The 24,020-nt window shown below is 39.0% G+C and overlaps 1 protein-coding gene across 1 annotated transcript in view; it reads right to left on the bottom strand.

Annotated features, from left to right (window-relative positions):
- The window catches only part of LOC104462251 (fibrillin-1-like), a 138,956-nt gene that overhangs the window by 79,829 nt on the left and 35,107 nt on the right, over positions 1 to 24,020 (bottom strand). The window contains 8 exon segments of the mRNA XM_010074127.1: positions 1,770 to 1,808; positions 1,811 to 1,882; positions 2,846 to 2,986; positions 4,283 to 4,462; positions 7,791 to 7,949; positions 11,770 to 11,895; positions 16,360 to 16,485; positions 19,736 to 19,933. Coding sequence (XP_010072429.1) covers positions 1,770 to 1,808; positions 1,811 to 1,882; positions 2,846 to 2,986; positions 4,283 to 4,462; positions 7,791 to 7,949; positions 11,770 to 11,895; positions 16,360 to 16,485; positions 19,736 to 19,933 — 1,041 coding nt within the window.

Raw genomic sequence — 24,020 nt, 5'->3', positions numbered from 1 at the left:
TTAACAAATTAATTCAGCCAAACTCCTACTAGAATTATAACAGTTGGATCAGTAGCTTGCAATACTGACTGCAATGTTTCATCAGTCACCTACCAGACTCATTATGCAGAAAAAAAGCCTCCCCTGGAACCTCAGAGCAAGGAATAGATAAACATCTGGTCATTATGGAGACTTCATTTTTCAAGAATGGACGTAAGGAATACATTTGCAAAAGCGTATCAGCACAGACACATTTGTGTATGCATAAAATAAAACCTCAATATACAAAGTAGTCATGCGAAGTAATTTTACAGCAAATGCTGACTTTGGCAGGCACCAGTGCTATACGCATATTTTGCCAAATGCACCCCACTAGCCTTCTTCTTTTCCCTAAACTGGTCCCAAAAATTCCTTCAGAAAACAAAGATTCTGCACATTATAGCATTTTCTGAACTGCCTGTCAAGCAAGCACAGTTCCCATCGACTGCAAAGCAACTGCTAAGTGACCACACTTTAATGCCATTAAGCTACTAGGCTTCTGACAACCATGTGTTTCTGTAATGAGTCAGTCAAATTAAAAGCGTGTGACAAAAATGACTCATGAGTAAATTCATCACCACTGAGACTCCACTTCAGCACTCCTTCACCACTAGTCAGCTGAACTATGAAGATGCTTCCGCAACATGGTTGTTTGGCAGCAATTAGGTCAAATACTCCCAGCAACATGCATCAGTGGCGCTGGCTCTGCATGTCCTCCTGGATTGGAGTAAGCTTCTGTACCACAAATACCTTTCTGATTCACAAAGGGAAGGAAAAAAAATTGCACACTAATACAGAGAGCTTTCTTCTGACTTTTTAGAAGCTCTCTCTTTCAGAATGAGGGCATGCTCAAGGAACCCTCCTCTTAGAGCAGAAAGCAAAATATGAAGACAAGCTGGGACTCTGAGCATTCAAACATCCTGTTTCATTTAGATGCTTCATTTCTTATGGAATATCAAAGTAGTCATTCCTTCTCTGGACAGAAGTTTCTCATTATGACTTAACCATAAAGGACTGCATCCACCTTTACAGTCTAATTCCCAGCCCAGGACAGTTTGGGAGCCACGGAACCCTGACAGAGAGCTGACCACCGAGGAGCTATGCATTCCCCACTCCCACAGAAGGCAGGATGAAGACCATGAGGACTATTGTTGAGCCTGGTCTTCAAAACACCAATACTGGAGATTCTACAGCGTCCCCACCTAGACCTTCCCAATGCTGCACTACTTCTCCATACCTTCTTTAAGTTTTCATTGCTATAATCTATATTTAGTTCTTTCTCTGAATGGGCAGGGATAACACATGGGCACTGTACTCTTATATTTACCCACTGGAAGACTTATCATTCCCCCAACCTCTCTTAGTCTTTTAACAGTCTTTTATAGGTAAAGGGTTTCTCCAAAGAAGGGATGTTTAATTGTCCTTAAGATCCTCAAGAAACAAAAGAAAAAATGTCTCAATAGTTTAAAAAAATAAAAAAAAAAAAAAAAGAAAGAAAAAAAAAGATGTCTTTTTTACTTCAAGGCCACAAATGTTGCCAAGATACTTTCAGCACAAGACAAAATGTCTTTCTTCATAACTCGGTCTGTGAACAGTCAGCTCAGGCAGGTTAATCATTTTTACTGCCATATCTGGTTTATTTTTTTTTAAAATCCTCATATTTAACACATCTGCTAAATTTTGCTTAAAAACTGTTTTCCTTCCTGGTATGTATACAATAGTACAGATGTGTCTGTAAAACCATAATTTACCTCGGCACTCTGTTCTAGTTGCTGTGCTCTGATATTTCACTGGCATATGTAGGATCCCTGGGTGTTCACACAGTCTCCACTGATGCATGGATTCTTTTCACATTCATCAACATCTGTAAAACACAGACAATATATTTTTATTAAGACATTCGTTGGAAGATATTTGGGTCTATAGGTGTATTTTATTGTTTTGTAGCTGGAGAAATAGTGTGCTTCAATCTGAAAGGAAAGGGGACACCACTGAATTCCCAGTAAAAGGATCCCATGCTCTAAGCTAAGCAGGAGCTGTGGAAAAGGAGCACTCAACAAGACAAGATATTGCATGTGCAAGAGGTAGAGACCTTAATCCCACACCTCCACATTCCCAGCCCCACTTGAGACACAGATTTTGACAGAAGCAAAATCTTGCATATAACAGACAGCTAATCCTTGCTCCTATCATTGAGCTCTGGCTAAATTCCAAAGCTAAAGGGCTCAAGAGCCCAACAAGATACTCCCGACGAACTTAAAGAGGACTTCATACAGGGTGGTGAGGCACTGGCACAGGTTGCCCAGAGAAGCTGTGGATGCCCCATCCCTGGAGGCAATCAAGGCCAGGCTGGATGGGGCCCTGGGCAGCCTGCTCTAGTGGTTGGCAACCCTGCCCACAGCAGGGGGCTTGAAACTAGATGATCTTTAAGGTCCTTTTCAACCCAGGCCATTCTATGATTCTAAATCTTACTAAGGCTAAGATCATGATTGCTTTTTTTTTTTTTAAACAATAGGTTATTTGCATAGTCAAAGAGCTGTTAGCATTTTAAAGAGGTCATTTTCAATCACTAATAAACACATTATAGTCACAGATTAGTAAAGAAACCCTTACTCCGCATAATTTTTTTTTTTTACAAGATTTGTTAAATACTGTCTTAAAGGCAAAACTGCTGTAAAATAAAACAATTAGTTCTTGGAAGCCTATTCACTGGGGTGTTTTTTTGGAGGGGGGGTTGTTTTATTTAAGAACTCAGCATTATTACATTGTGTGGAAAAGAATTTAAAATGAAATTCTCTTCTCTGATTTACAGCAGAAAACCACATACCGATGCATTCCCCTCTAACATCCAGTTGGAATCCTTTGTTGCACTCGCAGCGGTAGCTCCCAGGAGTGGGAATACAGCGCCCATTAAGGCAGAGATGTCGGAACAGTTGGCAATAGTCAGTGAAGTTCACCGGCAAGATCACTTAAAAAGCAGAGTTGGAAAAATATTTTAATAGTTCATCATAACAATTTTTTAAAATCTGCAACTTGTGCAGCATTTTCCATTAAAAGTCAATGTTTACCTTCCATCATAATGTGAATTACATAATAAAATTAGCATTGGGAGAGAGAAAACAGCACTTTGACTCTTAGAGATCTGTCTGAAAACAGCTAGCAACCTCTGATTTTTTCACGGTGGCAAGTCTGATTCTGTTTTCTTCTGCACAACAAAACAGGACCAAGTCTGCTCATACGTAGTGGTAAAGTGGGTACACGGCAATGCAGGGACTCTACTGAAAGCCTATACAGCAGCACAGAGCTAGCAGGCTGGTTCAGTTATCTCCATTTTCATAGACAGCAGAGTGAGAGGAGGGCAGGGACAACCCTGGAAGGTATGCCTGTATGGTCTTTGGCAGGCAGACGTAAGCTGGCTCTGTCCGTGCTCCCAGTTGACCAGAAGCTGTGCAGCTACGTCAGTGCAGTGTCAGGCCTGAGTTAACATGCTTTGCCTCTTAGGCTTATTAGCTCAGCTTGGTGCTGAACCAAGACTAAATAGTTTCAGCTGGTGCCAGTGCAAGCCGAGACTGCCTGCATCTGCACAGAGCACAGGCAAAATGAGCTTGTGTTTACTTGCAAAAAAGGATGTGGCTATGCCAAACTATTTCAGGTGGCACATGCCTACCATAGACTATATGGGCATGTAGTAAATTGCCTGAGCAAGGGGCAGAATAAGGAACATATCAACATTCTGCTCGGGCTCCCTCCTTGCCCTAGAGAAACCTAACCTATCCATGTGCATCACTGAAAAAGTTGGGTCAGCCTCAGTGTCCAGCACACTAGTATCTTTGTCGGTATCTCTGTCTGCTTCCTACCTGGCCGAGCAAGAATGAGGAAAACAACCTGAAAGAATCTGCTTTCTCCCAGCCAAGCTCTTTAATGTAAGTAACTATCACAACCTAGTCAAAGAGCTATTCACGTTCCGCAATGCTGACATGCAGCAAAGCTCACAGTAGCCTTAAAACAATAGTAACGTAACTACTACATACATAAGCCTCAGCACAGACAGTGAGCATGTAATCTTTGAATCCTGTCTTAACACGGAAAACACTACCAATGAGGTACATTTGCTGTAAAATACATGGTAACCAGGCTATGGAGGGATATCCAGAGACTATATGTCCACATAAAGTAAGCAAAAGATACCAACAACTGAGAAATGCATGTTTTTAAAGAAGCTAAATGCAAATGGTGCAGGCAAAGTTTATTATTTCTTTCTTACCATGAGGTGGTGGAGCCCGAGATGGATAGAGAATTTCTGGCTGTTGAGGAGGGTAAACACCAGGAATGAGTGGTGGAGGGATGTCAGGACGGCCTGGAGGAATGATGTCGGGACGGCCCGGAGGAAGGTCAGGTCTCGCTGGCAGCAGAGCAGCCACTGTGCACAGTTTGCGATACTCATCTGAAACATGAAAACATGAATGTTGTTTAAACTCTTGCAGCCTTTCCATTTAATCCAACTCTCTCCGTTTTCACAGTGTCTCATATTAGCAACAACAAACCTTAAATAATCCTGGAAATCGGAGTCTATATGGTTTTTTTCATAGTAACAGGCTTTGGTCTGTGAATCAAGCCATTAATTCGTAGGAGGATATCAATACTACTTGTCAGAAGACTGCTAGTAAAAAGATAACATAACTGCCATTCTGAACAGTGAGATGGGGACCTGATCTTAATCTACTTTGTCTGCTTTCAGGCAAAATCTTTTATGAACTCGGTAGGAAGTTTACCTAAAAAAGGACTTCTGGACTTGATCCCAAGCTAATTTAATACAAAGCTTGCCACAGAGTTTAAAAAAAAATACTGAAAAGGGGAAAAGGCTCAGCTTCAATTGGATTTCTTAAAAATTAGCCTCCTAAAAGAAAGAAATATCAATATAAGCAATGAGGCAAAAACAGTTAGAGAATGAATACACTAACATTATTTCCCTGTGAAAATGAAATTTGCCAACAAAAGCAGAAACCAAATGAGGTGCAGTCTAAGGAGCGTAGACAAAGAGAAACTGAGTTAGATCCACACCGAGTTCATCCTTCCCCAGATGATGGGAAAATGATCTATTCTGCTGTAAGCACAGTGTATGCTGAGTGTTACGCATTCTCCTATTGTTTATCTCTATTACTGGCATCTGCCCTACTGCCCCACTTTTCCTCCTGCCCCAGACTCTTTTGTCTTTGGGAAGTGTGGGTTTGGACTGTGCAATCCAAAGAATGCACGCAGAGTATCACAATTAAAGACCACATTTCCAACTGACCTAATTCATGTCCACAATTCATGTGTACACAAATAACTATTTGTGCAGCCAATATCTTTGAACTTCGAAATTTTAAAGTTTATGGCACAACAAGGGAGAGGAATTATATAACAAAAGCAAAATGCTACAGAGATGCATGAATTCCTGAAACAATATAAAAAATGAGAACTGAAAAATAAATTCAGTGTTGGGTGAACTAAGCTGGATATTTCAGCCTTCCACACTTTCACTTCACTTCTACTTCCACCTGTAAAACACATTAGAAACTCTTCCTGAATCACAGAGGATTTGTTAAATAAACATGGTAGTCTAAACTTCTGCTTTTCCCAATTGTGATCTTTGCATTTATTTGAATGCTTTTAGGTGATCAGTTTGTTTCATGTGTCACTGCATTTCCCTCTATTGTTTCTTAGAGTGATTTTAACCTTAAAGCATTCCCAAGAAGATTTCATTGTATTATGTATTCTATCTTGTTTATTTTTTCCTAGCTTTCTATTTTGCCTATTGACACGTAAGCTGAATCTGCTCTCAATCAGTGGTCTACCTGTGACAAAACTGAGACATTCAGAAGAAACAGTGTCTGTATACACACACACACAAATTCCAATATGCAAATGTTTGCTAACGATGGTGGTTTTAATAGTCTATTTTCTAATCACACATTCTCTGAAACCCACTGATCAGTAGTTGTGAAAGAAACAATACTGTCTGTCTTTTTTTACTCTACATTGGTAATACCCAATCATCCAAAACCAATTCACCAGGAGTCAAGGCCTTCCATGCAAAAAGGAATCACAGCCTCGGGGCTGCCCATCGGTTGAATGGAAGTAGCACACGTGAAGGGACTGCTGAGTTGAGAATTGAACACACACACACACACACACGGCTGGATGCCTGAGATACCACTTTTAAAGTATTTATAGTGTCAACGGTGAACCCTGTCATTCCACATAAACAATTATTGCAAAGAAATACCGCGTAAGCCTTTTTTATTGCAACTTCAATCTCCATGTATAATTTCTAGCAATAAACAGCCCATTTTATAGTAACATCTGGGTCTGCTGCCCACATTGAAAATGCAACCGCTTGGTTACATTATGCAGCTAGCGCTCCGCTTTATATTTCAGTAAATTTCCATCTCAGAGTTGGAGAGACTTTGGGCCACTGACAGCTCTAAATTCCTCATCTTGCCTTCTCAGGATACATTAAGGAATAACTGAACTTGATCAAATAATGACAGCAATACCTTACATACATGTAAGGCCTTTCAAAGAATTTCAGAGCACTTTTGAAAAGAGTAATTTACAGTCTCAATTTATATCCTAGGTCAGAAAAAAAAAATGTGACATGTAACCATGATCTGGAAGACATTGCATGGATTTATGAGTCAGGAAGTCCTGGGTTCTAGCTCAGTCTCCACCACGTCTCAGTCTGCAGCCTTGGCCAAATTACTTCACTTTTCCACCCAGTTTATTCACCAGTTAGATATGAATAATCAGAAAGTGTGTAAAGAAAACAAGGACTATGTTAAGATTGAAAGCTTTCTCCTTGTCTTCCTATTTCAGAGGAGCATCAATAGATTACACTATTTTGTTAGCATTATTCTAGTCAGTTTTGGACATTTAACATGTTTAGATATTATTGAGATAGTGACAGAACTAGGAAGAGACTTCCTTCATAGAACTTTGCTCCAGTATTACGCATTTCACTCAAAGGATTAAAAACAAGAATAAACACACTGACAACTTCTTCAGAGTTACACTGCTATAGTGTTATGACCCCCATTCCTTCCTAAACTCTGCATCTCCCTTGAGTTCCTCCCGTCAGTCCTTAAGCTTCTTGTATTCTTCTTTTCTAAAGCATTTCATTACGTCTCCAGTCCTAAAAAATCTCAAAAACATCTTTCCTCTGCTCCTTCACACTTAGTTTCACAATCTGCTCACCATCTTCTCTAAACTCAAACCTCACATTATCTGGGGATCTCAATACACAGGGAGGCGATAAAGTACAGCACATTCTGGGAGCAGACAGAAATCATGTTCTGTGTCAAGCTTCAGGAAATAAATGGCACCTCAGAAAGTTAGACATAAGAGGAAGGAAAGGTCAGTTTTCCAATGAGAATGAAACCACAGAGGGAATAAGAATCTCTTAGAAGGCTCTGGAGGAAGTAACTTGAGTCTGAAGAGGATGTCAAAACAACATCTGAATCAGGTAAGGCTGGAACAGCCAGGCTACAAAACATAAATTAGCAACAGATAAAATACTTTATGTTTGCTTGGCCTACCCTCCTTGGCGTCCTGAGCAATCTGCCACAGGAGGCTCTGCTTTGAGAGGGGGGTTTACACTAAATGATCTCCCAAGGTGCCCTCCAGCTTCAACCATTCTGTATAGTTCTTTAATGAGAACATTACTGATAAAAGAAAATCACTGCCTAATTCAGTGTTCAACCACGCTCATAAGAATACAGGTGGGTTCATACCAGTGGATCTGATGGGGCACATTTCAGGAGCGGCAGCTGCACCAGAAGACCAGCATCGGCCACTGTCACAGCAACACTGCATTTTGGATAAAGGCTGCGGGAGCTGATTGCCACAGCGCCCATTGGTCAGAGAAGAGAAGCAGTATCCAGGACGCACATCTACCGAGAGAAAGAAATGGATACATAGTCATCAGTCCAATGACAAATGTGACTTTCACAAAAGGGAAAGGTCCTGTTTTTCTTGGTTGATTACATTATCGATGACATAGCACTTGCAACATTACAACACTCAGAAAACAAAAGGCAGAAAACCGGAAAAATCCAGATAACATTTGGGCTGCTTTGGATTCAGGTGTAACACCTCCTGTGAGAAAGCTGAAGTGAAATATGGAACAGCAATGAATTAATGGAGGCAAAAATAGAACAGAAGTGTGCATTCAGTATATAATAAAACATGCTTCTGTGCCTCCAAACAAAAATTGCAGCGACGTACAGCAATAAACTCACTGTATTGCAGCTCTCAAACCATTAATTCATTTTTCATTAGTCATGGCTTCCCCAGCTGAAGTATGTAGTGATTTGACAAGATATAGGCTTGCAGGCAAGAAAGAGCAACACAGCTTTAACTGGTACCATCACATTGTTTATGGAGATGTGCTTGCTGGCTTCCTGTCTGAAAAGGGTAAGCATGTGCTGTACGAAGAACGTCCTGTACCCAGATTTCATACTCAGCTCTAACAACATTGCACAGAGATCCCCCAGCTTAGAGAAGGGAGAGAAAATGTGGATGGAAGCAAAATGGAAAAAAAAAAAAATTTAAAAAAAAAAATCTTGTGATACAATCTGAGGTTTTGAGCAATTGTTTCACAATATGTCACATCATGTCAAACTCAATATAAGCTGTGGTGTGATTTGATGCTGCTCGATAAACCAGACCAAGTTTGTTTCTAAAATATGCAAAATATGCTGTCAAAATGGAGAGGAAAAAATCGCAGATATAACCTTACAACAGCAGACACCATTCCCTCAAGAAACAGTATCTCAGTTATCCAGGGCATGGTAGATTCATCTGTCTAGTAACAGTGCTTTCCAGAGTTTAGTAGCTATTCCAGTGGATATTAAAAAAAGCAGGGAAGTTTCTTATTATTTTGAGGAAACTGATATATAGTGATATGTTGGGAGAGTCTGTGATGCTTCTGCCTTTTATTAGCTGGAACCCTGAACATGGATACTACTGGCAGTGTAGCTAAAAAAGTCAGTTGGCCTTTGCTTCCAAGCTTTAGTTAGTCCATTCATACCATCATATAATGGAAATCTAAAACAGAGAAAAAAAAAAAATCTCTGCAGTTCTATTACTGGTCCTCCATTTCTCCAACTGAACTGCCAAACTAATACCCTCCTAATCTACCATTTTAAAAGTCAAATAAAGCTCTTATGCAAACTGTTCCCCACTGCATCTGTTATAATTTTGGTCTTCATGTGGAGCGATGTTCCGATGCTTGGTGTGATGTGGGGTGGATGGTAAGGAAGGAAGTCCTCTATCAAACTCTATCATCATCCTCTGTAATTCAACCTCCTTAGGTTTGGTCAGTACCAAGTTTTGAAACACTCAAAAGCAGTAATGTGCAGAAGTGGAGAAAGGATCTACACAGGATCTGTGCAAGCATACAATGTGCCATAAAAAGGCAAACACATAGTAAACATCTTTATCTACCTATAGGTGTAAGGACTTATCCAAAAGCCACACCATTTTCAGAAAAAGACCGTAAGTTTGTGAGAAAAATGTGAAATCTTTCCATCTTTCTAATCAGAACTGATTCTTTTTTTCCTCTTTAATTTTCTGTTCCAAATGGTAAAACACACAAACAAGGGCAAGAACAGCAGGAAACAACTCTTTTGCTGTTCAGAAACACAAAATCATTTTCAGTGTTTAAAATTTTTCACAAAAAATATAGTACTTTGAAAAGGCAAAGAATCACTATGAAAATAACCTTCAAGAAAATGTGCCTCTTAAAAAAGAAAAAGAAATTAAAACAAAAAGAAAAAGCCATTTAAAATAACACTGACCAAACAAATTTATGCCAGCTGGAAGCACAGGCTAGCAGCTTTCTTCATAGCACTCCTCATGTACTTGGATTGAGATGTTGTGCTTTCCTTTCTGCTTTTCAGCTCTAGGAGGTATTATCTTGCTTTGCCTATTCTAATTTTTAAGGTCTGTAATAATGGAACTCCCAGTTCTTCCTTTGGATGTTTGGCTCCAGTGCTGCTCAGTTTGAGCCCCATAAGGGACACATTTCTCAGAAGCACTTCCTCATCTCTAACAGAATAGACATGTTCTGCTAACACTTTTCACTTAAGAAAGTCATGTTGTAATTAAAACAAGATCAAATGTTTTGCCCAGCTCTAATACAGATTTGGGCTCTCTCATTGTTAATATGGCAAGTATGCAATGTGCATATTAGACATGAATCCAAAATATCTGCAGATAATTAATAGTTCTTCCCATGTAGCACATTTTGCCTTGGACACAAAACCAAAATTTTAATGATGGCTCATAGGCTGGCATATTACTTAACACAGCCTGTCATCATTTAAATAACTAATTCCTTAGCAGAACTATTTCAGCCCACAAACACAGTGGGTAAAAAAAAAAAAGGCTGGAAAAGTGCAGGAATATAACATGGGTGTGAATGTTGAGCAGTCCTGACTGAGCAATGACTATAAAAAGTAAAAGGAAACAGAAGTTGTGCATCTCTAGAAATTTCTTATTACAGAAAGATGAATCTCCTTCATAAATATTAAGTACAAGCAGCAATCAATAATTTAATGATCCACAGTCATTTAGGAGCAATAAAAGCAACTCCCACTGGCATTTTAAGTGTACGGTATGTATCCAATCTACCAAAATGCTGTTCTTGATAATGGAAGAAATGTAGTTCATTTCTCCAAACCTGCAGAAATAGAATAGCACCATTCAAAATTAATCAAAACCAAAACTACTTCCAGATATCTTGGGGAAGTTAATATCATTTAGTACTTTTGTCTGTGAAGTTTTTTGTTTTTTTTTTCCCAAATGATTTTCTACCAAAGGCATTAAACACAGGGTGCTCTCTTGAACCCCAGTGCTGGCACTGGGTATGAGCCTTTAAATAACCAAGCCAAACCTGAGGAAAATAAATCTTTTATTTGATTCTTAAATGACAATAATTGCTCAAAATTCAGGTCTGTCAGTGAAAAAAAGTAATTACTGCATAAAAATGAGAAAAGAAAAATTGACTGAATACTTGACCTGCCTCAGAGCAGGCTGCATGCTTCCCAGAATCAGTAAGTGCTAACACTACTGTTTCACAGCTTTGGCACTCCAGTGGCAGTCATTTAATTCACACATTCCTTTGGTTCCTGGTCTGGCCTTTGGAAGACAGGTTCTGTTCTGCCACAGTGAAAGCCTGAAAGAACAGCACTGCCGAATCATCAACATCATGAAAGCTGAAAAAATGTCCCACACCCAGCTTATCACACTACTTCCTTTAATTAAAAATATCTGCATTAAGGTCGTAACAGTTGGAATGAGGGGGAAAAAAGCTGGTTTGGGTTATTAGCTTCTTTTTCAAGTATATTTGCTTTTCTAAATGACTGCTGAATATAACATGGACTAAATCAAAGACCAACAGGAGAGCAAGAACATCAAGGAGATCTGTTAAACAAGTTCTGCCTACTTCAAGGCAACAAATATAGCATAACAGAAAAACTGGAGTAAGAAAAATGAAAGTGAAGGTCACAACAAAGAGAGAAGAGGAAACATCCTGCAAATGGAAAACTAATTTCAGAATACATATATAGGCACATGATGTACTTTTACATAAAAGAAGGATTTCAAGATCAGAAGGTGAAATACGTTTCTAGTACACTGTTACCCATTTTGGATATTCATGAATGTTCATGACACCTAGTGTCTTATTATTTACAGGATTCTACTCACCTATGCACTTTAAGCCATCAGGAGCTGTATAAAACCCTGGAGGACACTTGCAGAAGTAACTGCTAACTGTGTTGGAACACTCTCCTCCATCACAGATTCCAGGAATGGTGCTGCATTCATCAATATCTTCAAGGCAAAAAGAGAAGCAGGAGCAGGTTAGCTAAATTAGTTCTGGCATGAGAATATCCAATTTATAATTAGTTTTAATGATCAAATTCAGTGTGGTCTGAGACACCTCCTAACTTTTGTACTAGAGGCATAATCAGCAGTTTTGAATCAGGATCTTTTGTTAGGCATCTTCTAAACACAAGCGAAACAGAACTTAAGAAAACATTGCATCTGTAAATTGCAAAAAAAGCCAGAGAGCGTGTTTTACTGTTTAATAATGAGAGACGAAAATCATAAACTGCAGAGAAGATTTACTAACTGTAAGTAAACCATAACCCCTCCAGTTTGAATTCTGCACATTAAAATTAAGAAAACTATCATGGGACCTGTAACGACCACAGCAATCAGGAGCTTAACCGCTGTGTCTCATGGTATCTCCAGCAGCACAGTGTCTCCTGGCACCATACCGCGGCAATGGTTCAATGCTGACTCAAAGGGAAGTGTAGCACCTACTGAATTGCCCGTCCTTCTTACTGCACTTGGGTTTTTCTTGGAAATCCCTCATATAAAAGCATTGAGCAGCTAGGCAATGTTTAACTAATGCAATCTGACAGGATTATAGCTTAAAGTAAGATGACTGCAGGCAACAAAAATTATCTTTCCTGGCTTTCTCCACTAAGTGAATGTTCTGAAGTTTCAACAGATTTCTAGATAGAAACTGAAATATCTGCTGCAAAGGTCAGGCAATGTTCACAATTACCCTTAGATCTTGTCATCGATTTTAAAATAAAAGTCCACATCGTCTTTTTCTTCACTAATAAACCTCAATCATCATCATAGATTCAATGTAAAAAAATTTTCAAAATATGCAGAAAAAAACGTGACAAATACCTTCTTATACCTGATCATAGCTGCATGCATGAACAGAGGGAACTTGAAGGGTTTCTTCCACAGCTAGACGTTTAACTTATTTACAGTCATGTGAGTAATAACCTATGCCAGCCCCAATTGCTCCTTAATTACCATCAGTAGCCCGCCTGTAATGTGCAGTTACTTTCCCCCTGCTTTCCAGGGTCTGTCTTAACAATGCAGCTGTATCTACTTAGCATTGCTCTCATCTAGGAACCTGGAGCCCAGCTGAGCTTAAAAACAGCTCGCTTTTCTCCAAGGTACCTACAAGAAGGATCAGCAAAGCAGAGCAGAGTGGGAGGTTATTCTCTAGAGTGATCAATGGCAACTGCCTGTCACTGCCATCTACAATCACCCGGTTGCCCTCCCAACAGGGAGAATCCAGCCAGAAATAATGGCATCACAGGACTCTGTCCAATCTCTCCTCTAGAGATCTACAAACAGACACATGGCTGTAATAATGATTTCACCAACCACAAAAATTTCTGAGATGAAATACTGCAACACCACCCAACACACCAAGGCAAGGAGTGAATAATATCGTAGTCATTAGAAACGATTGGAGGAATTTAAATGTAACGCCTAAATTGGAATTTGGCCTCAACAGATGGGGGAACACCCAAAGTCCCACAGGACCGTTAATGAGCGTTTTAGCAAGTAGTGAGGATCTCTGTTCTACTTTTCCTGTGAAGACAGTAATACAAAATTCAGTAATATAAAAATTATCAATTCCTCTTCCCCTAGGTAAAGCATTGGATGCTCTAACACCTTAATGGCCCCTGTTCTTTGCAGGAAAGGAGTGGAAGGACTGAGGTGGCACACAGATCACCAGACCTTGCAGACCAACCCAACCTAAGCAGTGTGGGATCTTGGGCCCCCTGTGCACACATTCCTCCCCAGCATCTTGCTAGCTGTCGTGATGCGGGTCACATTCCTCGCTTGGGTGTGTGAGAGGCGTGTGACTTTTTGTTCAGTGCTACTTCGAGGATGTTGCCAAACCCTCAAGTCCGAGTGCCCTGGGAGCACTGCTAAGAGACTTCTGGCTTTTGCTCCAGGATTATACTCCACAGGAGTCCCAAAAGACTCAGTGACAAAAAAATCTGGAAATTGAGTTTTGGTCTGAATAGAGCCCTTAATTAACAGAGAAAAATGCAGTCCTAAATGGATCAGATTCAGGCATTTTCTGACTCAAATTCACCAATGTTTATCTTAAAGTCAGTGTTGCCACTGTTTATATAGAGACCAACCTTTTTAAAAGCAAAATCATCACTCTTTATTTTAGGGTTGAGCCTAACCCAAACAGTATTTCACTATTTATATTAGTGTTGACATTCATATAAGCAACATTGTCATTGTTAAGTATGCGAGTTTTATAAAGGTAAGTATACTCAATGTACTCGCAGCCGTAAACGTCACTCCAGGAAAAATTACTCCCTCCAATCACCACAAAAAAAGCATTTACCTCAGCATTAATGCAACTGGAAGGGGAATGGTGATATGAAGCAGTGAAATAACCTAACACTTAAAATACAGTTTTCCACCAGCTATGCTAATAAAGAGAACTTCGGCCAACACACCTCATTTCCCATCTTGTTGTGTTGTCTCACTGTACCTGATGATTTCTATCATGATCTTACTTTAATGGGGACCCACTGAAAAAACAGTACTGGTAATTCAGCAGGTAGCTCCCAGTTCTACTAAATCAGTGACCAAGGACAAATTACAGCTCCCAGAAGTCCTACTTGCTGGATAGGAAGTTAAACCAAGCACATGATATATTATGTTTCATTATTATGTACTAAAATTAATTACAGTTAATTACTATAAGGCAAATACCTTGTTTTATATTGGAGATTTCAACTTAAAACTCAAAGGGATAATTTAAAAAAGCAGAATGGATATTCTGTTGTTATGTGACTATGCTCTTAACTGTTGAATCACTATCCTGTTCCATGCTGCTGGTATAAGCATACTACTTTTAGTTATTTGAATTGTATTAATACCTACACAGCTTTAACTGAAATATTGCATGTTTGGTACATGCAATATGAAGATGTACTGAAAGGAAGTCTCTGTCTGCTGATGTTCAAAAACTTACAGGTATGGAACTGAAGAAAGGAAGGAAACTTCATCCTATTTTTGCAGCCAGGCAATCAAGCCAAAGGGATTTCACAAGATGAGGCAGGAGATTTGTGGCAGGATTTAGGAACAAACCCAGCTATCCCAGGTTCCCTCAACTATTGCCAAGTGCAGGTTCTGAAGGCAGTGGTTATTTGGTTTTTTTTATTCTTTGTTTGGGGTTTTTTTGTTTGGTTGGTTTTTTTACATGATTAAGCAATCAAAAAATGCCATAGGAATGTTCATATGCAATGCAGCCTATGCAAGCCAAGCCTACAGTTTTTCAAGTACTAACACTTAAGAAGGCACATATTCAGTCTTTCCTATTTACCATGTTCTTGGTACGTCATCCACAGAAGGAAACACTTACAGTGTTCTACCCTGAAATTGGGTTACTTTCTGACAAAACCATCGGCAGTCAATATGAAAACCATGCTGTGTAGAACCTCTTTTGAAATTGCTTTCCCTAACCTACATTTAAATTATAAAGTTTTGCTTGAAATAGGGATTTTTCTTTTGAAAGACTAAGTCATAATTCCTCCAAAATGACTGAAAATTGTTGAGTGCTTCCTTAAAGGAACCTGATGCAAGAAAAGGTGGTGCATGCACACCTTAGTCACACACCCTTATGACATTGAAAGTTAGGACTCCAAAATCGCCAACCACTTATGAAGCTTGTCTGTTCAAACAAATTTAATTTTTGTTCAGTGACTGAAAGGAGAATAAGTTGTAAGAGTTTCAAAATTATCTGGACTTCATGGTAAGGAAAATGAATCAAAACTGTGCAATTGACACATTTCAGTGCTATGCTCCTTATGTATCCAAAATTCCCTTAAAGCAAAGGAGACATCTATGCCTTATTATTATATGACATAGAGAAAAAAATACTATAATCATACACTGCAAATTTCCCCACTAATATCTAGCACCTGTTGTACTTCCAAAATATAATGACCAAAAAGGAAAGGTAAAACGTTTGTCCTTCTTTAACATCTGCAATTGTAAGGATTAGTTTAGAGCATAGTCCTCCAGTCTTCATTCAGTAGTGTCAAGCTCCCACTAACGTCAAATACAGTTTACCTGAGTAGGTGGGAACGTGTTGAACGTCCCAATCATACACTTTTTGGTTAAAAGATCCACACAGAGACAGTGCCTCAAGATTTCTAAAGCATGGGTTAAAAAATATTTTTAGTTTTAATGTTTATTTGTTTCAGATGTACCTTTAAGTCTGCAAAATGTTATGCAGGGCTGTAAAAAGCTTCAGGGCCAATATTTAAGATTCTCTGGTTTAGAAGGAGAAAGGACCACTATTTGTATTTGTTGTGATGAATGCTATCTGCATATTCAAGGCAGAAGAGACTGGAAAGTTTGTCACAAACTTCTAAACAAAGTTAGTCCCCAAAAGAAGACTTTCCTCCCCTTTTAATTCCAGAAGAAAGTTCTAAAAGTTCTTACCATCACATTTTTGTGTCACTTCATTAAACTTGTGTCCAGCTGGGCATTTGCACTCAAAAGATCCAACAGTATTAATGCAATTTCCCCCTTGACAGATCCCAGGGATGGCTTGGCATTCATCCACATCTATCATATAAAAAAAGAAAAAAACATCCACTTTTAATTCATTTCTCAAGAACAGCCATAATAATTTGTCTACACAGAAATTAAAGTAAATATGCCTGCATCCATTCTTCACCCATCATAATATTATGATACTTGCTTGTGAAGACAGACATTAATTTTGTAATTACTCTGTGCAAAGTATGATTAAGTACAGTACTCTAAATATTTTCTGCAAGAAATCACATGGTTATTATTGTTACAGACATTAAACATCTAACTGCAATTGCTTTGTTTTTCCAAAACATCTGGGGAATGGCAGGCAGAGAACACAGTCTGCCAAACCCCAGTTTCCTTTAAAATATCTAAAGCTGGGCACCCAAAATCACTTGCCCCTTTGAAAATCTTGGCAAGTCCACACAGTGCAGAGTCCACCAGTGCAAAGATGCAGGAGCTGCGGAAGAGCAGTGCGCAATGTGCAGGAGGGGGCCTCATGGAGAGGCATGGGGAACTACATAGTCATTATTGATAGAAATGATTAACTTGTTACTCCAGTAAGATCAGCACCAATGACCTCAAGCTGTGGTTAGGATCTGACACAAGGAGTTTCACAGCCATAATTAACGTCTCAGGAGGCACTACTAATGACCTGCTTAAGGCATTCATAAATTTGTAAGGTTTTTTCCCCTTTATTTCTCTCTCCTTGTTTTTAAGTTTTTTACTCAAGAAAATGAAACAACAAAGATGATATCACAGGCTAGGTAGGAAGCTCAAGACAAACATTTTCAAGAGGCCTCATTTTTTGGCCTCACAGCTATTTTAGCACAAAACACGTGTGTCGTCACTCAGCTGCAGAAGTGTTGCTATGGCTCAGTAACAGCTAGAGAAATGAGACTAAAGGAGGAGTGGCATTGCAATAGGAGACAGCAGAGGTCTGGCTCACAGACTGTCTTTTGGGATCAAGCAGAGCACTCGCCACTCTCCAACCCAAACGCCTGCACTTCCCCCATTTCCCCAAGGAGTACCAGCTGCTGCTGGTCAAACCCGATTTCTTGAATTCTTGGGCTTCACACTAGGATCAGTTTCAATGGAGGGACACAAGCTGAAGGAGATGATGCCTTCAAATCTCCCTTTATGCATCCCAGAGAGCCAGCTGTAATGTGTCTTGTAGTCTGAAAAGCGAAGCATTATGTCTGTACAAAAGGCTAAGAGGCAATTTCCCTGGGAGCCACAAGTAGGAAGCTTCAGGAACGCCAAGGGGCATAGCTGTACCACACCGCAGAGCATTATGTAAAGATCCGTAGGCTGCCTGAACGAGGTCAGGGGTGCAGCAGCGGAGCCAGAGCAGTGCTGTGCCTGAGCCACCCACTGTGCTGGGAGACAGAGAAGTAGCACAGCCTCAGCACCCTCAACACAGCCACATTGCTGCTGGGACTCGAGCTAAAGCAATATGCTGCGCTTTAATAACAATAATCAGCCAGATTTCATGGCACTGTACTGACTTTAAAAAAAATATTAAAAAAATAGAAGTCATGCTCCTGACTCACAATGTCTGTTTCAAAATCCCACCTTTTGGCTTTCATTTTCCTCCTTTGTATCTTCAAAAACCTCAGCTGCGATATTAATTTAACTTTCAGCCAGACAGACAAAGTCAAACTGTGGGCAGCAATATTCTATTTATTTTTTAAAATAAACTTGCCATCCCCTCCATTTTATTTTTTCTGACTTCTCCACACAATAATAACGGTTCCTTTTTCTCTTCAGAGAACCTGGATTTTATTTAACCTGCTTTCTTTTATTTAGATTGAATATAGATGTGAAATCCCTGAAATGTCTTCAGTCTGAATGGATGTTATCTGATTTCAAAAGGACTGGATTTAGTACAATTTCATGAAAAATAAAGCTAATATGTGGTTCCATAGCAGATCTGTTGAAATTACGAACACATTACAAGAGAAGGGAAAACTGGCAAGTACAAGTCAAACACACGGGGCCAAAACTGTGTTGGCACCACATACAGATTAGCATAAATGTAGCTGCATGCTAGGAAATGTGCAGCAAGCAGAAGTAGCCTTATTCCCAACTGCAAAAACCCATTGGAGAGGTCACTGCAGCTTTTCCCTGACACAAACAAGAGGGATATAACTAGGTGTGGCATGAGTTCAGGGGTGTGGGCCACATATTTATGCACATAGGATTTCTGAAGTGTCCAGAACTTCAATTCAGAGATTTCTGCACAATTTAGTTCTGACCTTTACAGTGAGAGGGGGGAACAGAAGGGCTAAAGTCAAAATATGTGCATATTATGCAGCATACACAAACATGCCCATCCTGAAGTTCATCATGCCTGTCTGCAGGCACCAACCAGGACTTGGCCTGTGACAGAGGATTTCTTCATTTTTTAATGCAATGGAATGCCTTGAAGTCCTTCATAGGAATTTCATGATCAAATAAAATTACTCATAGATTTATAATCTTTATCTCCCCTATTTTAAAAAATATTGTAACCTATCAGAAAATGTTAGACAGATTGAAATAAACTAGCCCCAAAGATACGGTCCTGGGAATTTATAATCCACATCAGTTTAATACATAGCTGCCCCTGTTAACTTTCTCCTGTTTCCTGCCAGACATCCAGACAATAAAAGAATTTATACAGCTGGAAGTATTAGAGTAAAAGCCAAAAGCAGTGTAAGGACTTTCTATGCTAAGGCATGCTCAGAAAGAAGTAAGCAACATCTGGGTGGATTTTACGATTTGAAACAAATGCAAATGCATTTCCAAAACTGTATAAAATATATATAGGGCATTTCAAATGGCACAACATGTACTTTTCTCCAGGTCTAAGCAGTGTAGCTCGAGAGATAACACACCTAAGATAAATCCAAAGTCAACAAATTTTAGCTAAAAAACCCCACACCAGATTGATTTTTGCATGTTTTGAGTGCTTTTTGAAACAGAATAAATTCCTCCATGGAATGATCGAGTGGTACACTCAGAAAAACACCATTATAGAAACAAGGGAAAGGGCTGCTGGCAGTGAGAAATTCATTAAGATGCTGGCTGCTCTCACATGACCTAAGTTACTAATGTACTCACTTGAACATCAGGCACTCACTGAATCATGAAGTAATGCATCTGACAATGTTTTTCCATTCTTCACACATATAGCCGAGAATGGCTTAGGACAGGTTCTTCACAGCAGTGTAACTCAATTAAGATTAATCCAGTAACATTTTCAGCAGCTTTTGGGGAAGCTTTGCTGCTAACTTACCTTGACAGGCCCCAGTTCGAATGTTTGGAATGAAGCCTCGACGGCAGGGATGCGGCTGGGCAGGACACATTTCACAGGGGTGGCCCCACGCTCTCCCAACTGTTGCACAGCAAAGGGTTTTTGTGCAGACTATTCCGCTGAGCTGTCCCTGGCACATCTGGTTGGTTATCAAAGTGAAGCAAGGGCCGGTCCTGTAATCTGTGCCAAAGACAGGAAACCTAATCAGCATCACAATAAAAATATACAACAAAATTCATAATAAACCAAAAACAGCAGCACATTTAGGCAAGTCTTCTGCACATAAATTGCCCAACAATTTGACTTAGCAGTGCTGTGCAGAGGGTTTTTCTCAAGTTTTCTTCTCATTCAAATCCACTGAAAATAAGCCACTCTATAAATGCATTGTGACTATTTTACCAGAAGTATTATATACTCAAGATTCTGCAGGTCCCCTTTGCTGCTTGGTTTAATTTCTAGTCGTACTCCTTGGGAGGTCTTTTCATCAGTTTGTTTTAAATGTTCAGTGAATTAATTAAAATAATACTGATAAAAGAGTCAGGATATGTTTATTTCCACAAGTGTTGCTCTCAAATTAGTCTCAAGGGAAGAGAATACAGACAGCAGGAAGTTTTTTGAGGAGAGTTTTCACTGCTATTCAGGCATATGCTGTACCAGGTATGTGGGTAAGCTTTGCCTACAGCTGAATGGAGGGCATGTGGAACACATCTGCTTTGATTTGTTTATGGTAGGACAGGCCATTTAGCCAACAGACAGAATTAAACTAAGATGTTAATAAAATACTAGTAGGCTTTATTTTGTTCCATTCTCCAAGGGCAACAACCAAACAGTGGTACGGCCAACTCCTGCTGTCTCCTGTACATCCGGGGTGCGCACTCCAGTTAATTCCTCACAAGCGACCCTAAAACGTTTTTCTGTTACGGTGCACCAGGACAGAGTCCAGCATCCTGTAAGCATAGCCAGCAAATTATGAACCTGATGTTTGTCTACGGAAATAGTTACCAGGTGCCTCATCCAAGGTCACTAAGTAATCCACACTGCCTTATAGTCATGACATTATAAATTCCTCCAATTTCCGTGACACTTCTAAATTTTGCTAACAATAATGTTTCTGCTATACCATTGATAATTAATGTTAAATAGGGCAGAAGTAAGAACAGATGCCTTTCTCATCTGCCTCATCTCCCCACACCAGGTGCACCTTGAAACCTATCTTTTGACTAATCTTCATTCTGCTCTGGGTATGGTGTGTCCATATGCTGTAATTCTGCTGATTAATCAAGGCACTCTTTGATATAATAAATAGAATGGCTTACAAAAGTCCTGAAAGCTATACCATAGTGCTACATTGTTACTATTATCTCCATCAATTAAACATAATCTTCTCAGAAAGGATATCAAGTTAGTTTGAAAGACCTATTTCTGACCAACTTGTACTAAATGACACTGAATACCACTTATTATTCATTATGTATTACATGCTACAATTGCTATTCTATCTTTTGCCTGTTTAAGAGATCTATAATCACACAGATAATCTCTTTTCTTTTTAAAATATTGGAACTATAATAATTTTCTTCTAAACTCTTGAAATTTGTTGTGTATTTCCAGATTTATGGAGAACTAACTTGCATGATATGAGAACCCTTTAGAACTCTTTTCAGTCTCCCTGGTGCTGGTTAGCTGGACTAGCTGTATAAATATCTAAATGCAATTACTGCTATTTAATGTCATCCTTAAATGCTATCAGACTGCAAATACAAAGTTTCTGTCCTATCCCCTCCAAGCAGTACAGCTACATTTACTGAACACTCTTCCCTCCTCTTGCCTAGCAATTCTGTGAGCCTCATCATGAAATGGGTCAGAATCTCTGAGAATATCTCTCTTACCCTTGGTTACTTAATTCCTTTTCATCTTCTTAAATTTTTGGCTTGGTATTTCTCATTGTGTCCCTTCACTTCCCATATTAATTTTCCACACTACAGCTTCTATGAAGTTCTTTTCCCGTCCTTAAGCATTCTTGTAATTTCTTTCATTTTCCTAGTTACACAGGCTTGTTTTGATTTTGTCAAAACTGACATTGGCTTCTTTCTCATTTCTCATTGGAGAAATGCAGCTTTGGAAACACGTAGTACAAAAACAAATATTACCAGCTTTATCTTATTCCTTCAGCACACAAATCAACACAAATAAGTCATGATCAATTATACCTATGAGTTAAAAAATTTTAGTTCCAAGATCAATTCTTCATCCTTGAACAAAATGAGGTCTACGAGAGCCATCTACTTTACTGTATGCAAACCTCCCAATATTAAAACTCCTAATATTAAAACAATAGATGACAGTTTCTTTAGAAACTTCTTTTGCGTCGGCAACAGGAAATCTCCAGTGTACCTCCCCATAAATGAAATCCCTCATTGTGGATTGTCCCTATGCTGTTTATATATAGATGGTTTGAAAAGGAGTCATTTTGTTCTCTTGTCACAGCGGGAAGCACGTGTCAGACAACAGTGAATAACCCATCTTGTATTTTATGGTAGAATATGAATGCATCAGCATTTACGATTGTTTGCTTTCAAGCTATAAATTACTTAGCAGTGGCTAATATGAATTAGAAATATGGTGAACCCAATAAAGTTAACTTTATAATCATGCAAATCTTTCCACAAGGTTTCAGTAACAAGAAGTAGGTCAAGTATGCACTCGAAACTAAGCAAATCCAGCTTCTATTTGTTATTATGCAAGTTCATAGCACTTCAGTATGGAGAATTATAGACTTTGTTTTCCCCTAATCCTTTGCCTTGATAAATTTTATTCTTAATACTCAGTTCTCTGCTGAGTACAGCTTTCCTTCTATTTTCTCACATACAATCTTTCACCTTTTCACAAGTAAGATTTTCTTTTGCATTCTTAATGGAAAATTCTAAAGGTCAGAAAATGCAAAAGAAAAAGATCATTTAGATGTGCACACTGACCTTTGGCCACAGAGAAATCCACACTTCAAGTCCATTTTTTTGAAATAGAGGCTTAATAAAAAGAGGTCTAAAATTAAAGCATTCTTAGCAGTGAGTTAAAGATTTTTTTGACACATTACAAGATGAAGGCCTACAAGAAGGAAAAGGAAATGGGATTCCACTAACACAATGGCAAAACAAAAAGAGAATGGTATCATGTGTAGAGAGATTTCTTTGAGTTACACCATTTTCCTTGAAGGTGCTTGGTTTCATGAATCATGCTCATTTCAGAAGATGCAGTAAACACTAGGGTCTATGTTACAAGGCACTGACTTGGAATATGAGTTTAAAACCCCAGTCTTTATTTTGTAACAACACAGGTTCCTTATATGTACATGTAATTTGCGATTACTCAAACTATGTCAATGACTAAAGCTCAAATACAAGGTTCCAAGTGACCAAGTCAGGAGTTCAAAAGAGAAGAAGGGGGAAAATACAGCCAGAAAAGCTGTTAAACAGTTTGTTTGGGGTTTCTTTCCCAAGGTAATTTTATTTTAACCGGAGAATGTTGAAACTTGAAATTATTTTAGTAAAATGGTTTTTTAAAGATGTGCAACCGATAATTCAAATGTTTTAAGTCACTTCTAATGCAAATTTCAGCATGAGCAAGCAGCCTTCAGCAAGGCATTAGTCACGTTTATCTGACAACTTTATCTGCTTCTTCACATACTTCTTAGCTGCTTTGACAAGGAATAATTCCACAGGGAGCCTCAGACAACTGAGAAGATGGCAGAAACTGTTAAACCACATTAAGTTCATATACCGTCAAAAAGAGCAAGAGGGCAATAGAATGAGGCTGGTTTACACCATGCAAGAATCCAGCTTACCAAATCCACAGGAAAGAATCAAGCTGCATTTTGATCTAGAGCTCATTTCTGTTTCAACCATAATCATCAAATAATTTTAATTATCTTCTCAAAAGATCCTTTACATTCCTAAAAGCACCAGAGAGGCTGCTGAAATATGTAGTACTGGCAGGCTTTAATCAAAACCAAGCACAGCAATAAATAATGATAATTGTTGTAAGTAATGCTGGACAGCACCAAGGAGACTCCGAGCACCAGGACAATGCAAGACTTTCGACACCAGATACACATCTTAAGCCCTCAGTTCATGTTAGCCTCTGTTTGCTTACAAGCACAACATAATTTTTAATGTAAAATACAGTTTTTAAAAAATTCTGAACTAATGGAACCCAGATTAAACAATTATGCTAGTGCAAAGACGCTGGATGAAATTCTGGTCACTCTTTC

Source organism: Pterocles gutturalis, unplaced genomic scaffold, assembly GCF_000699245.1.
Source record: "Pterocles gutturalis isolate BGI_N339 unplaced genomic scaffold, ASM69924v1 scaffold29316, whole genome shotgun sequence".
Taxonomy (NCBI): Eukaryota; Metazoa; Chordata; class Aves; order Pterocliformes; family Pteroclidae; genus Pterocles; species Pterocles gutturalis.
Note: the sequence above shows the minus strand (reverse complement) of the source record. Positions and strands in the feature narration are given on the sequence as shown.